The sequence below is a fragment of the Vombatus ursinus genome, unplaced genomic scaffold (genome assembly GCF_900497805.2).
Source record: "Vombatus ursinus unplaced genomic scaffold, bare-nosed wombat genome assembly UNPS02014812.1, whole genome shotgun sequence".
NCBI classification, from domain to species: domain Eukaryota; kingdom Metazoa; phylum Chordata; class Mammalia; order Diprotodontia; family Vombatidae; genus Vombatus; species Vombatus ursinus.
The window spans coordinates 84,656,191-84,673,212 of NW_020954590.1; the positions used below are offsets into that span (position 1 = coordinate 84,656,191).

Consider the following 17,022-nt stretch of genomic DNA (forward strand, 5'->3'; position numbering starts at 1 on the left):
GCCTCTTTTAATACCTTTACTTATTTCTTTTCACAACAAAGCCCCACTTTCAGGTTTTATTTTTTGCTTTTTGTTTTTTCAAAGAAACTCTTCACTGTTACTGATTATTTGGAAGGTGTAAAGGCAATCCTTGATCCAACAAAGTTCCTTGAGTCACCTCTTGGAAGAAAGTGGATGGGGTACAGGTATAGAAGGGGAGGTGAAGTGGCTAGATATCATTGCACGTGGGGATGGTATTGAATTATCAGCTCATATGAGTTAACCATATGATGTGATTGCCTAAAAAGCTGATGGAATCTTGGGCTACATTAACAGTCCCACTGTACCCCATGAGGATCAGATACCTGGAATATTGTGCTCAGTTTTAGACACCAAGAAATGAATCAATAAACTGCAATGCTTTAGAAGATGGTGGCCATGATGGTGAGGCAAGTTGAAGCCTTGTCATATGGTGAAGCAAGTTGAAGCCTTGTCATTTAAGAATGGGTTAAACAAATTAAGGGCATTTAACCCAGAGAAGAAGAAAATACTCGGAGGCACATGATAGCTCCTTTCAAGTATTTGAAGTGCTTTTACCAGAGGAGAAAAAAAAAAGAAAGGAAATGGGTTGTTTCTGTGTGATTTCATACGGAAAACTAGGAGCAATGAGTAGAAGTTGCAACAATGAACATTTTTGTTCAATATAAGAAAGAATTTCTTAATAATTAGCATTGAAAATGGGATGTGTTATTTCACAAAACAGTAAGTTCCTTGTCACTGGTGGTGTTGAAGTAGAAGTTGGATGATTACTTTTCAGGGCTGTCGTAGAAGGTCTTTTACACACTAGAGTAAAATGTGGACTATAAAGGTGATTGGTAAACTCCCTTCCAATTTCAGGATTCTCTGAGTTAGGTCCTCAGCCAGAGCCTCAAGCAAAGTGAAGGTAAGTTCTATGTCTTCCCAGTTTGGTTTCAGCTATGCACAACTATTAGGAAAGGGGAAGGCAGTTATAGGGTATCAACCTGCACAGGAAACATCACAGGAGCAAAAAGGGTTTTTCACATAAATTTATTTTGATCTTTGAACTGTCAGTAGGGCAGAGAGAGAAAGGGGGAGAAGGGGAGAAAGAAAGATAGAGGGGATGAGGGAGCAGGAAGAGAAAGGGAAAAGGAAGGGGAGAGAGAGGGAGAGAGAGAAAGAAACATAGAGACAAAGACAGAGATGGCAAAGACAAGCAGTAAGAAAAAAATGAAATAGAGAAAAGGAAAAAGCAGAAGTAAATATAAAAAGAGTATAAGATCATAGATTTAGAACTGGTAGGAACTGTGGAATCCATCTATTCTAACACTTCATTTTGCAGATGAGGAAACTGAGGCCCAGAGAAGTGAAATATGTTGCCTAAGGTCAAGAATGTGGTAAATGGTACTGCAAGGATTTGAGCTTAGGTCCTCTGACTCCAAATGTAGTACTATTCCCACTACAAATGAGGGAAATGAAGTCCAAACAATTTGAGGGATTTAACCGAGGTGTATATTGTGAGGACTATAAAAGTGCCACTCATAATTGCTGTGTGTTTAACTCACATGGGTTACATCCTATACCAATGAACTATGCACTTCCCAAAGCTGTCCTCTACTTTGTGCTGTGCCTCTAGAAATCATGTTCTAAGTACTCTATTATTGTTGTTTGACTCATTATTGACTACTTGCAAACTTCCAGATGTCTGCTCCCACTTATTCCTTCCTCTTCTCCCTTTAGATCTTTTAAATCTCCTTCTTCTTCTCTTTTCACTTTTTCCTTCTTTTCTCTTACTACCTATATTTCTTAAGGTTGATACTACTGATGGTAGGTTATATTGAAAGTTGAAATCACAAGTCCTTGACCTACTGGCATAATGATGAAAGCAGCTTCATATATCTAGGTGTTGCATTCCCAATTTCCAGAATCACGCTGAATGTCTGGACCCTTGTCTTCATCTTAAGACTAAAGGCTAGTAGCTTTCAGTAAAAAGTTAGTGTAGATGAACCACAAGGCAAAAAAAGTACTATTTTATTACTTACCAATTCTATAAATAAGAACCCTACTTCCAGTTGGGTCCCTGGATCTCAGGACCCCGTGGTAACCAGAATTCAAAAGGCCAAGGATAGTTCTAGGGCGGAGATCTGCAGTTATTTCTGGACATTCCTCTCTCCATTTGTGATAATTTTTCATTAACTGAAAAGAAAGTGCACCTTCAGATAACTCTTAGTAAATAGGAAATACTTAGGAAATTTAGAAAAAGGTAAGAATTATGCAATGATAAGGTATCTGTTTCTGTTGTGCAATAGTTAGCAAATAGAACTTTGAATCAAGTATCTCCTGTGTCTTTATTTTTTGAAAATTATGCCAGAAGAGGGCAAGCTTCAACAGGTTCTGCTGAGTTGGAAAAGTGTCTCGTACAAACCCTGAGACAGAACTTTTATTGCTTGTTGCTTGAATAGAAATGGCACCTGAAAGTGAAAAGAATCAATCTGCTAAGTCATGAAGGGATTGGGAAAGGCAAAAGGAGAGGGCATATACACACCCATGAAATCATAGACCTTTTAAAATAGTAATAAGATATTATTCCAAGACTATTTCCTCCTTGGCAGTCTACGAGAAACAAAAACAAAATAAAATTTAAAAAGCCTTCAAAAGGTCCATAAGGATTGTCAAAAGGATACTGTGATAAACACATCTATTAAAAATTTATCTTACTAATAACATACTTTGTTGAAAAAATTAAAATGTGTATAGAGCAAGATTTTGTTGCTGAGGAACAAAGATCCTATACTTTAAACTGCTATGGGTTAGGTATTTGATTTGTTTGATCCCCTAGTAACTTAGCCCAAACTTGTCTGAGGGCCAAAAAAGAGCTTTAGATTTTATTTTTATTCTTAAAGAAAAAAAAATGATCCTTCCAGGTAGTAACAAGAACACTAAAGACAACCCCATTCTCTGTCTTTGCTATCTCCCCCAAACATATGTACAACTTTCTCAATTCTGGTCTCAGAAATACAAAACAAAACCAAACCACCCAAACCCAAACCAAGAAAACCCAAATCTAATATGCCTTTTTCCTTCTCTTCCCCAACCTAGTCAAATTAAATCCCAAAAAAACACCTTAAGTACAGTCTCCTTCCATGGTGACATGCAAATTAGAGTCCAGAAAAATATTTCTCCTCATTACCCCCCCCCAACAAATTCAACAGGGTGGTAAATAATCTCTAGCTAATCCAATGGGTAAATAGCAATATAATTTTCTTTGTAAAGGGCTAAACCTCTTACCTGAGCTTGCAATAGCTAGTCTTAACAAACCTCAAGGGATTCAAAACTGCTGCTGATAATGAAAGCCTACCAAAAGTGTAATTATGTGGAGAAAACAAATCTTTTACTTCCTCCTCAAAATGTGATAGGGAATAATACATGAGTACACATGGCACTATGATGTTTGGCAGCAGGAAAAAAAAGTTCAGACAACCGGACAAGAGACCTAGTCAAGCTAAAAAAGTCATCCTGAGGCTGTGATACTTTAAAATATACAATGAAGAAGAAAGATGGAAAAGATCTACAGTATGAGAATTTTTACCATGAACTCTTTCACTGTCAAGGTCAGTGGAACCAGGTAAGTGGACTTTAACATCACAGTTATAGGTTTGTTTCTTGAAGAAGTAGAAATGGAATCAGAGAAAACAAAGGTGGAAAAAACAGCTGGACTAAACCAAGTAAAAATGACCTTATTATTTCCCCCAAAAGGCAACCAAGAAAACAAGAATGACAGCTGGTTCATATGTCTACCGTCTCTCCGACAAGAGAATTTCTAGCTTAATTTTCTTCACGTCACATAACATGCTAAAGCCTGCAAAACAGAGCTTGAGATGTCACCTACCGTTCCAGTGTTAACCAGATTCTTTCCTGTTTTACATGATATTGATCTTCTACTTCAACTATCTGTTCTCTGATGTGCAAATCATTATCTTCCCCTATCGCTCTGTGAAATTCCATTGTACCCTTCCTGTTTATGTAACACAAAATGTAGCTTAAAACTGATGCTTGGAGCTCACTGACTGATGGGTAAGTACTTGTTCAGTGTACTCTGAGTGTAATAGCCTGCAGTTTTCTCTTATTTTTCATTAGATTGTGAGCTCCTTGAGGGTAGGGATTGTCTCGTCTCTTTTTGTATCCCCAGCATTTAGCACAGTGACTGGCAGATAGTAGACATTTAATAAATTTTTACTGACTGACTAACACTGATTGCTCATTGGCAGCAGCACTTAGTCAACAGATTCCTGAACAATTCTGTCACATTATCTATATAAATGTTTATCAAAATAATCTACATGAACCATGAGAATATCACAGTGGAATTAGTAGATTTAAACCATATTCCATGTAAAGTCATATCTTTAGCATTATACAATGGACTGAAAGATGAAGAGAATATAAGATCTCAATTGTGTTTACTGTTTGTTTACTATGAAAAAAGGTTTGATTCAATACAGCAAAGTAATGGCTAAGGTAGCTCACTTCCAACAAGGTGTTTCCCCTGTGGAAGCACATTAAAAACCTTCTTTTTAGTTCAACTGAAAATATTAAGATGTAATATTTTCTCCATCCTAAAGCCCTTTCCAGACTTTGCCCTTTAGGAAAGTAGGTAGAACAAAAGCTAAGACTTTAAGGCTTTAAAAATGTAACTATAATTTTAAACAGGGCTACAAATGACATTACTGCATTTATTAATCCAAGTCACTTTTCTCTAAACACAGGCTTTGAAAGAAGCAGCAGAAAGCATGAAAACAAAAACAGAAAATAAATAACTCAAAGTTAATCCACAATTTGAGAGTACCTCATGTGAAGAGACAAATCTATGAAGTAACTTTAAATTTGATTTTTTAGTGTTTTGTTCTCTTTTTAATTAATTATGAACTTACATACAAAAAGATAAAAAAGAACATTTCCATGTACCCAGCACAACATAAAAAGAGGACTCAATATAAAACCATGAATTTCCATTTCTGTTTGCTTTAAAAAAAAAACAACTATATAATAAGTACTATGCATCATTTTCAAAGCTACCTGCTTTTCTGTGCTTCCAAATTTTCTTTTGTTTTCTGCTGTGAACTTTTTTTTTCTCCCTCCCTCACCATTCCACCCTAAAGAAGATTACCTAATTTTGATTTTAATAGATTAAGGGTGATAACCAAACTTAACTCCAGTCTGGTTAAGATCAAAGCCCCCACTTACTGAAGTGACTAGGCTATTGTCCCATCTAAAGGATATCTACTCTTTCACCATCTCTGGAAGCCAAGATGCTATGACTCACCCTTTTGCATTCAGAAAAGTTTACCATGTTGATAATGATCAATATTAATTGCTGGGAGGAAACACTTGAAATCCCAGGGAGTAATAGTTTGGGAAGGAAATGAGTGGTGACTACGGTTCTGAAATCATAACCCCAAATTGTACCTTTTCCTTGTTCAAGATTCTTAGAGACATTACTTCCATTTTGTCTTGGAGCTTAGAAGTTCATATAAAAGGGCACGGTGGGGACAGCGGTGGGCAGGGAGGAGAAGGGAGAAGGAACACAATTGGTCATTCCTCTGTAAGACAGAAAATTCTTAGATATAGAAAAATGTTAAATTAAATAAGACAGTTTCTGGTAGATTCGTACCTAAAGCACAAAGTACATTATTAATAGTTTTTTTTTGAAGTGAACCTATGTTAAAATTAGATGTAACCCATGGTTCATGGGTGATGGACTCATATTTTCTTTGCACAGGTTGTAGTCCATATTTGGAATGTACAAACTCCTCACCTCTGCCTCTCAGAAACCCCAGTATTCTTCAAAGCTCAGTTCAAATATCACCTCCACCATGAGGTTTTTCTTGATCCTTCTAGCTGCTAATAACCCACAAATGACTTTGTATTAATTTTATATGTACATAGCTTATATATTGTTATATGTATACATTTTCTCTCGTACATAGAAAGTAGCTCCTTGAGGGCAAGAAAGATTTCGTTTTTGTCTTTGTGTCCCATATAATAAAGATTTTTTTAAAGAAAAAAGAAAAGAAAAAAAGTCAGGAAAACATAAAAAAAAAATCTGATGATATGCAATGTTCCACATCTGTGGACTTCCCACTTCTGCAAAGGGTGGGGAAAAGGGTGTTCTCATTTCTTCTTTGGGGCCTAGCTCATTCTTTGTCATTTTATAGCATTTAATTTTTATTGTTTTGTGGTGGTGGTTCTTTCCATTTACATTGTTGTAGTCATTGTCTATTCATGTGATTTCTAACTTTTGTGCTAACCTAATAAGCATAGCTATTTACCTGAGCATCTCCCCTCCCATCCAACTCATATATTTCTTTGTCCTTTGGAGAACAAAGACAACTGAGAAAGCTAACCTTATAACATGAGAGACAACAGAAATAAACAAACTAATGAATTAAGAAACAAACAGTAAGAAAGTTAAATAAATAAAGAAATACTTGTTTAGGGGCTAGTAGGGGCACGGGATACAACAGAGAAAAAGCAGTTAAATTATGAGGATAATTATTATATTTCCCTCAAAGTCTGCTACCCCTTTCTGATTTCCCTTTTTCTGTCTGTAGTAACTTTCATTTTGCTTCCCAGGTTTATAACCTTGGGGCTATCTTGGACTCTTCCCTCTGCTTTCCTCTTACATCAGTTAATAAGTTATGGATTCATGTTCCATTTCACCTATTGGCCACCTCCACCTCCTCTTTTCTATTCCTATTATTTCTACTCTAGTACCCTCATTACCACAGGCTTATACTGTTGCAATAGCCCCACAAATTATTTTCTGACCTCAGTATTATTCCATAGTTGCCAAATATATATTCCTCATGGGAAGATTTGATTCTACTACTTGAGATTTTTCTTTCTTGAATTAAAAGTCATACTACTTAATTTAGCATTCAAGGCTCTCCATAAATCTGACACTACATTATCTTTCCAGCTTTATCTCACTTTATTCCCTTGCACAAACTGCACACTATAGCTAAAATGCACTACTGCATACACATACTTCCTATGTTCGCTATGATCCATAAAAGTGGAATGCAAATTGCAAAATTGCAAATCTTTGCCTTTTGAAAATTTATTTTCTACCAGGCTGTACTCCTCTAGATTCTACTTTGTTTCTGGCAGATGTGTGCCTTAAACAGAATGTATATTATTAGTAGTTTTTCTTTGACATGAGCCCATGTTAAAATTAGATGAAATCCATGGTTCATCACACTCTGGAACATCATATCAACCCGGGAACTCAGACCTTGTCGGTATGCTCTGCCACTGTTGTCCCTCTCTGATTGGAAAGGGGAAGATTATTTCAAGAACCTCCATTGAAGGAGGGTGCTCAGGCCTGTCATCTCTTCATTTCCTACCAGGCTTCAATCCTCTGGACTTCTCTATCATGTCCTTATGACATCTGGTACATAGTAAGCATTTAATAAATGCTTGTTGATTGATATCTTACCCATCCATTAAGAAACAGTTCAAATGTCATCTTTTCTATTAAAAACCTCTTTGATCCTGAGTCTAATGATTCTTTCCCTCTCTTTTCCTTGCATATCACTTGTGTCCTTAACAAGTACCATTACTATTATAGTTATTTGTGTAGAACATATCACCCCACCCCATTCTCAAAGACACCCCAGTAGAATTCTAGGAGGGCAGGGACTATGTTTTATTTAATCTGAATATCTTTCAGAGCTCTCAAACACCATCAACAAAAGTACCTGAAATAAAACTAGAATTCTCTCAAGGCAAAATAAAAATGAATAGACTTATTTATTTATTTTTCTTACTTTTTTTAGGCAATTGAGGTTAAGTGACTTGCCCAGGGTCACACAGCTAGTAAATGTCAAGTGTTTGGTCTGAGGTTGGATTTGAACTCAGGTCCTCCTAATTTTAAGGCTGGTGTGCTATCCACTGCACCACCTAGCTGCCCCAGTGAATAGACAGACTTATTAAAGAAAGAAGTGAAATTAGCAAAATATTATCAGAGGGGGTAAAGGAGCTGAATGTATCTTTTAAAATGGGTAGGAACTCACAGGGGAAAATTCTATTCTTAATTTGATTCTTACCAACAAAGAGAAACTAGCAGAAATAATGGGAATCTTGGAGGAAAGCAACCATTTTATTTTAGACTTTGTGATAGAGGAAAGCTGAGAACAGTCTGACATATAATCTAGGTTTTTGAAAAGCAGATTTCAGAGTGCTCAGAAGTATAGACAGTGGGGCAGCTAGGTGGTGCAGTAGATAGAGCACTGGCCCTGAAGTCAGGAGGACCTGCGTTCAAATTTGGCCTCAGACCAAACACTTAACACTTACTAGCTGTGTGACCCTGGGCAAGTCACTTAACCCCAATTGCCTAAAAAAAAAAAGTATAGACAGGATCCCACTGACTAAAATTCTAAAGAGAAAGTCAGTTAAGAAAAGGGTTAGTGTAGACAACAGGCATGGAATAAAGAATACATTTTCAGACATGGCCAATATGCTGATTTGTTTTGCTCAACTGTATTTATTTGTTACAGAAGTGGGGGGGGAGGTAGTAACAATGAACTTTGAAAAAGAAACCAACATTGATAAAATTTTTTAAAAAGCCCATCAATCATACAAAGTGAAGTGAACAGAACCAGAACACTGTACAGCAATACTGTATAATGAAGAATTGTGAATGATTTAGCTAGTCTCAGCAATACAATGATCTAAGACAATCCCAAAAGACTCATAAAGAAAAATGCTCTCTGTCTCCAGGGAAAGAACTGATATTGCCTGAATATGACTGATGCATACCATCCTTCTTTGTTTGTTCATTTCTTTGCTTCCTTCCTTCCTTTCTTGAGTTTTCTTGCACAAAATGACTAATATGGAAATGTTTTACATGATTGCACATGTATAAACTATATCAGATTGCTTACCATCTCAAGGACTGGGGAAGGAAGGGAAGGAGGGATAGAATTTGGAACTCAAAACTTAAAAAAAATGAATGTTAAAAATTGTTTTTACATGTAATTGAGGAAAAATAAATTTTTATTTAAAAAAAATAAAACATAAACAACTTGGAAACAAATTCTATTAAAAAATCAATAAGCATTTATTTGTTTGTTTTAGGCAATTAGGGTTAAGTGACTTGCCCAGAGTCACACAGCTAGTAAGTGTCAAGTGTTTGGTCTGAGGACGGACTTGAACTCAGGTCCTCCTGACTTCAGGGCTGGTGCTCTATCTACTGTGCCACCTAGCTGCCCTCAATAAGCATTTATTAAGTGCTTACTATGCACCAGACACTATGCTAAGCATTAGAAATACAAAGAAAATAAAAAAAGGTAGCTCCTGTCCTTGAGGGAGACAACAAACAAATATGTATAAATAAAATATAGGAAATAATTAACAGAAGAAAAACACTAGAATTAAGAAAGGTTGGGGAAAGTTTCCTGTAGAAGGTGGGATTTTAGTCAGAACTTGGAAGGAGTCAAGGAAGCCAAAAGGCAGAGATAAGGAGGGAGAACATGGCAGCCATGGGGGAGAACCAGAGAAAATGCCCAGAGCCGGGTATCTTGTTTGTGGAATCTCCTGGAGGCCAGTGTCACTGAATGGAAGAGTATGTGTTGGGAAGTAAGGTGTAAGAACTCTGGAAAGGTAGGAGGAGTTAGGTTATGAAGGGCTTTGGATGCCAAAAAAGAGGATTTTACATTTGATCCTGGAGGTAATAGAGATGCACTAAGTTTATTGGGAGACGGAGGAGAATGGTTACATGATCAGACCTGTGCTTTAGGAAAATTACTTCGGTGGCTAAATGGAGGATGGGTTGGAATGGGGAGAGACTTGAGGCAGAAGACCCATCAGTGGACTATTTTAATGGTCCATGTGTGAGGTGATGAGGTCCTGAACCAGGATGGTGACTGTGACAGAGGAGAGAAGGTGGCATATTTGAGAGATGTTGCAAAGATAAAATCAATAGGCCTTGGCAACAGATTAAATATTGGGGAAGGCAGTGTTGGTGAGAGGTAGCGAAGTCTCAAGGATGATATCTAAATTGTGAACCTAGGGGACTGGCAGGATGGTAGTGCCCTCAACAGCAACAGGGAAATTTGGAAGGAAGGAGGGTTTAGGGGGAAGGACAACTAGTTCTGTCATGGATACTTTTAGTTTAAGATGTCTTCTGGACATTCAGTTTGAGATGTCTGAAAGGCTGTTGGAGATCTAGACAAAGTCAGAAATCAAGGATGAAATAGGAAGGTCCTATAGTATGACAGATTGAGAATTGGAAGGGATCCTTGAGGAAATCAAATTCAATCCTCTCATTTTACAGATGAAGAAACTAAGGCTGTATGAGATTAAGTGGCTAGCCCAAGATTACACAGGTAGCTGAATGTTAAAACAAGAATTTGAAGCCAGGTTCTCTGATGTCAAATCCAGCTTTCCAGTGGACAGAGTGCCAGGCCTGGAGTCAGGAAGCTTCATCTTTCTGAGATCAAATCTGGCCTTAGACACTTACTTTGTGTGAGCCTGGGCAAGTCACTTAACTCCATTTGCCTCAGTTTATTCATTTGTAAAAATGAGCTGAAGAAAAAAAAATGGCAAATCAATTCAGTATCTTTGCCAAGAAAACCCAAAATGGAATCACAAAGAGTCAGACACAACTGAAACAAATGAACAACAACAAAAACAACTCTTCCCAACAATGAAATTTTGAAAACATAAAGAGAAACAATTCATATGAGGAAGAAAAGGAAAATTGCCTAAAAAAGCCTATTTGGATTAGTGGATAGGAAATCAATCAATCAACTCAAATATTTAAAAGATATGTAGAAGATGGAGCCAAGGAAAGCAAACAAGATAATACATATGTAGCATCGTACTCTACTGATGCAAAGCTTGAAATGAGTTGAGAATCTAGAGAAAAGCTAAAGACAATCACCTATAGAGCAAATAAATTTTTAAAATAACTTGCCCAAGGTCCTATAGATAATTACAGGCAGAGCCAGGATATCTGGTCCAATTATTCCAAATCGGTTTTGTTTTGTTTTGTTCTTTTCTACCCTTAAAAATATTATATGAAATTAAATTCTAAGTAATTAATAAGAAAAATGCAAATTAAAAGAACCCTAAAGTTTCACCTCATCTCCAGAAAATTAGCAAAGATGTAAAAAACTGCAATCAGTTTCTCTTCTTTGTAGAAATGCAAAGGGCTAAGGGAACAGAATGTTGCATACATTGGCAAATATGGTCATTGTAATTAGTTGTCTTGGCTTAACTATTTTTCTTTGTTATGAGAGGGTTTGATGGGAAAGAGGGTTTAAGGGTGGAAGGAACAGAGTAGGAAATATCCAGAAATGACTAAACATATAACATGTAAATACATATAAACATAAAAGGCATCAATAATATTTATTTAAAAAAAAACAGAAGAAATACAAAGTAAAAAATTGGCACCTAGAACTGAACACAATACCCCAAGTACAGTTTTCAAGACCAGGACAGAGAATAATGATAATATCACCTTTTTGTTTCCAGATGCTATGCTTCTCTTCACATGATCTAAGATTTCTTTCTTGGGTACCATGATATACTGCTGACTCATATTGATCTTAAAGTCTACTGAAATTCTCAGTTACTTTACAGATGAAATTCTGTCTCAACATGCCTACCCCATCTTGATTTTTTTACCTCAATAAATTTTAGCTAATTAGATTCAGTTTTGATGTTCTGGCTTGTCAATATAATTCTGAATGTTCAGTGTGTTAGTCATCCATTATCGCTTTGTATAATGTGTAAATTTGATAAGCATGATATCTGTACATTTATCTATGACACTGATAAACATGTAAAATAAAATAGGGTTTATTTTCAAAAAAGGAGAGAATAGAGCTTAAAAACTATATAGATCAGTGAACCTGACTGATTCATGGCAAAATTCTAGAAAATATTATTAAACATATATTCAGTGAATATCTAGAAAAGGAAGGAGTGATCACAAAGTCAGTATAGCTTCATCAAGAAAAGGTACTATCTGACTAGACTTAATTTTTTTTTGCAAGGTTACTAAACTAGCTTGTTATTGTTAAGTTTGACCTCAGACCAAACACTTGACACTTACTAGCTATGTGACTCTGGGCAAGTCACTTAACCCTAATTGCCTAAGTTATTTTTGTTCAGTCGTTTCAATCATGTCTGACTTTTTGTGGTTTGCCTAGAGTGGTTTGCCACTTCCTTCCCCAGCTCATTTTACAGATGAAGAAACTGAGGCAAACAGGGTTAAGTGACTTGCCCAGGGTCACACAGCTAGTAGGTGTCTGAGGCTGCATTTGAATTCAGGTCTTCCTGCTTCCAGACCCAGAGCTCTAGTCACTGTAGGTGTTTAATAAAAGCTTATTCCATCCACCCATCCCCCTTTGCTACTGACTATTCTTTCATCAATGTAAAGAGTACTGTACCTGGACTCACAGAACTAAATCCTGGCTCTACCACTCATGGCCTGTGAGACCTCAGATAAGTTATTTCACTTCTCAAAGCTTTAGTTTCTCCATCTGTCAAATAATGGAATAAAGCCTCTAAGGATTCTTCCAGTTCTAAGTCTATTTTGCACTTCTTCCTGTTTCTTATTGAATCATCTCACCAAGGTCATTACTTTTATAAAATATGTACTCAAAGTAGCAAAAGAAACTTAATTATGGTCAAATAAAAGCATCCACTAAGAATCTCAGGCCACGACCCTCATCTAGTCCTCTTCTAATCACCCAAGCAGGAGGGCGGGGCAACAACCTAGAACCACAGTTCTTGGATCCTTTTAGCCAGGAGCTGAACAAAAGGAACTTCATTCATGAAAGAGGCAACTGCTTACAGTGGGCTGATGAATGTCATGACCACAGGCCAATTGAGTGTCTCCCGAACACTACCTGACTTCCTGTGAGCAGGAGGCAGCTGGAAGTGATTTTGTCAGCAGCCTCACCTCCTTCTCATCTTCAGTGATCATCTTCCTCAACTGAGATTGCAGGCACATACCAACCTATGTCTCTTTTCTTCCCTTCCTTTGTATTTAGTACTGAAACAAAGTCTGTTGGGTTTCTCACAATGGAGGTAGCATTGCTAGGCTATTACAGCCCTCCCCAGGCAAAAGGCACATGTGTGAGCAAGTTGGCTTGACCTCCACTGTCATTACTCTTCCCTAAATCTCAGCATTTGTTCCCATTCCCCCCCCATCTTTGACTTCTACCTTTAAAAAAACAAACAAACAAAAACAAAAACTCTCTTCCTATAACTGTTGACAGTACCAGCACTCTCTCATGCACCAAGGCTCAAAACCTAGATGGCATATTTTACTACTCACTCTCTCTTACCCCCATATCTAACCTGTTGCCAAGGTCTGTCAATTTCATCTTCATAACACCTCTTGTATATGCCCCCTTCTCTCCTTTGACATTGCCACTACCTTTATTCAGGCTCTCATTCTGCTACATCTGGCCTACTGTAATAACCTGGGGCTTGGTGCACCCAGGCTCAGCCCCAAAGTGGAAGTGCCAAAGATAAGTGGATTAATTTCACCAGGTTCAAATCTATCCCTGTCCTCCACTCAGCTGAAGTACAGGTCTGACTGTGTTACCTTCCTATGCAATAGACTCCAATGGCTCCTTATGACCTCTAGGATCAAATATAAAATCCTCCACTTATCACTCAAAGGCATTCATTAACTAGCCCCTTCCTAACTCCCTCCTCATATCCACCTCTCGATTTCCCTCATTTCCTTCCATCCCCATCCACAATCCCATCTTTTACAGGGAGTCTTTTCCAACCCCCCCTTAATTCTATGTCTCCTTTTTATTATTTCCAGTTTATCCTGTATATAGCTTGTTCATACATAGTTGTTTGCATGTTGTCTCTCCCATTAGACATAGCTCCTTGAAAAAAGACACTGTTTTTTGCCCCCCCTTTTTTTGTATCCTTAATACTTTTCACAATGCCTGGCATTGATTAAGTGCTTAATTAATATTTGACTGAGAATGATGGCTAAGGAAAAAAAAAGTTTAAATCTAGGGAGTCAAAGGGATGGGAAACAGTGCCATAGGGAAGTCAACTGGCACAATTTTTCCAGAAGCAATGATAATAATGATTTGAAGTATAAAGGATAAGAGTATGTACATAGTTTTAGGGAAGATGGTCTTTGTGGATAGTTGGACTTCCAGGGAGTGAGGCTATAGATTCTAGAAATTTGGTTCCTGGTATTAGTTCAGGGTGGAAGCAGCAAGACAGGTGGGAAAAAGGCCTGGAGAAATGGCTACAAGGCCTGCTTTGGGGCAGGAGGATATAACAGATTAGATAAATTCAATGATCTGTAAAGTTGATTTTAGTTCTAAATCTGTGATCCTATAGCATGATGCATCAAAATAACTCCAGCTGTTATCAGAGGAAAATGAAATGAATACTAATCAATTAACAAGCATTTATTAAGTATCTACTATGTGCCAGGCACAATATTTGGGATAAAGAAGACAAAAGTAGGGGTAGCCAAGTGGCACAGTGGATAGAGCATCGGCCCTGAAGTCAGGAGGACCTGAGTTCAAATTCGGCCTCAGACCAAACACTTGACATTTACTAGCTGTGTGACCCTGGGCAAGTCACTTAACCCCAATTGCCTAAAAATTAAAATAAAATTAAAAAAAAGAAGACAAAAATAAAACAGATGCTACCTTCAGGCTAAGAAAGAGTTTTTTCAATCACAGTATTACATTTAATGAGAATTAACCTCACTCCCAAATTATGCAAGTTAAATAAACTAATATATACTATAATGATGTTGTGAAACTCTGAGCAATGAAGGGGAATACAGAAATCTTTCAGGGCATTATATGTCTGTCAGCTTCTGCTAGACCACCATACCATATATGTATAAAGAAATCTTCCCTTAGCACAAATATAATATATATATGTACATATATATATATAAACATAGTAAGTCATACAGTTTCTTATAGTGTTGTGTCCAACTCTTTGTGACCCTATTTGGGGCTTTCTTGGCAAAGATACTGGAGTGGTTTGCCATTTCCTTCTCTTGCTCATTTTATAGATGAGGAAACAGGGGTTAAGTAATTTGCCCAGAGCCACATAAGAAGATGAGTCTTCTTGACTCCAGCCCCCAAGTGCTATCTACTGTGCCACCTAGTTGTCCTTCTTATGGTACAGAAATAAAATTTGGAGATGTAAGGTATAGCCAGGATGTATGGGGTGTTCAGGGAAGACTAGCATCTCTGGTTCGAGGGCTTGTCAAGTCTTTTTCAGGGCTGTTTATCCATCTTTGGTGTCTACTTGGCACTCAACTCTCATCTACAGCTCCAAGAAGCCGTAGCATGCTCAGTGGCCACATCCTGATCAACTTTCTTGGCAAACAGGCTAAACCAAGTTGAGGGAAACAGATGGGCCTCAAACTCATTAGTGAGCTAGAGGGATATCTACCCCAAGCATATGAAGGCTCCTCTCAGCAGAATGGGCAGATGAAAACAATTTGTTTCAAGGGCCATGAAGGCAGTTGAAGCGGGTACTATGGAGTGCTTAGAACTTAGTCAGGCATTGAAGATGCCAAGGTCATTCACTGCATCCTGGGCCATAGCCAGCTGTCTTGACTTTGTATTGCCACTGGACTTTGATGACTCTGGAAGAGAGAGTAAGGCTGATGACTTTGTGCAACTCTGCCTCACTTAATTCACACCCAAATCAAGACATCATTGATCCTCTTCAAAAATGAAGGATAAACAACAACAAGGTCTATACAAGCTGGATCAACATCATCTGTTTTCCCCTTCATTGTCTCAAGAGAGGGAGGTGTCAAGTTGAAAAGAATAGAGGAGGGAACTTTGGTATATGAATGTAATGGAATACTATTGTGCTATAAAAAATGATGAGCAGGCAGATTTCAAAAAAAACTTGGAAAGACTTACATGAACTGATGCAGAGTGAAATGAGCAGAACCAGGAAAGAACATTGTACACAGTAACAGCCATATTATGGGATGACTGACTTTGACAGACCTGACTCTCCGTAGTGATGCAAGAATCTAAGACAACTCCAAAATTTTCATGATAGAAATTGCTATCCACACCCAAAGAAAGAAATATGGAGTCTGAATGCAGATGGAAGCACACTATTTGCTCTCCTTGCCCTTTGTTGCTTTGTTTTATTGCTTCATTCTTGTGGTTCCTTCCATTAGTTCTAATTGTTCTTTGCATCATGACTAATGGGAAAATATGCTTAACACATGAATGTATATGGAGAGCCTATATCAGATTGTTTGCTGTGGGGGGGGGGATGTAGGAGGGAGAGAAAATTTAAAACTCAAAATCTTATGGAAGTGAATGTTCAAAACTAAAAATAAATCAAATTATTTTTTAAAAAAAAGGAATAGAGGAGGGAAGGTAAAGGAGCTCATGTCGAATGGCCTTAATCTTCTCAAATGACTCTACAATTTACTTGAAATAGAATCCTTTATCAAGGATGTGATCTCCAATTATAACATTTGTTTCTAGGGAAAAATTCAGTTGGCTTTGTTACAAGGTAACCTTATTTTTCAAAGTGAAAAGTGGAGACAGGCCAAAATAGTGACCAACAGCATAAGATCTAGCACAGAATTAGAAACAAAGTAATGGGGTACCTCCACCAGCCATGCTGCCTTTTTTCAAACTACTGAGTACACAGTACACACCATTGCTGATACTTTGCTTCTACAAATGGAGAAGTCTAGTCTGCAATATGTTTTCTTTTCCAATAATTGCTAGATATAAAGCTCTAGTTTAAGCAAATAAATTATTGACCACTATTCAGCAACTTTCAAATAATTCAGTGAACAGGCACAAAGGGAGAAAAATATTGGCATTGCATGAATATCCTTTATTGTGAAGCCTCTTTGCTATGATGAAAAATAAGTAAACAATCACTTAAAATGTCATTTTGTTTTAGTTATTTATACTTTGTACATGAAGATATTACCATACTACTCTGTGAAATCACTCA

The 17,022-nt window shown here is 37.3% G+C and overlaps 1 protein-coding gene across 1 annotated transcript in view; it reads right to left on the reverse strand.

Moving 5' to 3' along the window:
• The window catches only part of LOC114053739 (alpha-tocopherol transfer protein-like), a 36,222-nt gene that overhangs the window by 13,388 nt on the left and 5,812 nt on the right, over nt 1-17,022 (reverse strand). Inside the window, exon 2 of the mRNA XM_027876881.1 lies at nt 2,040-2,193. Within this exon, the coding sequence (XP_027732682.1) occupies nt 2,040-2,193 (154 nt within the window). The remainder of the gene's footprint in view (nt 1-2,039; nt 2,194-17,022) is intronic.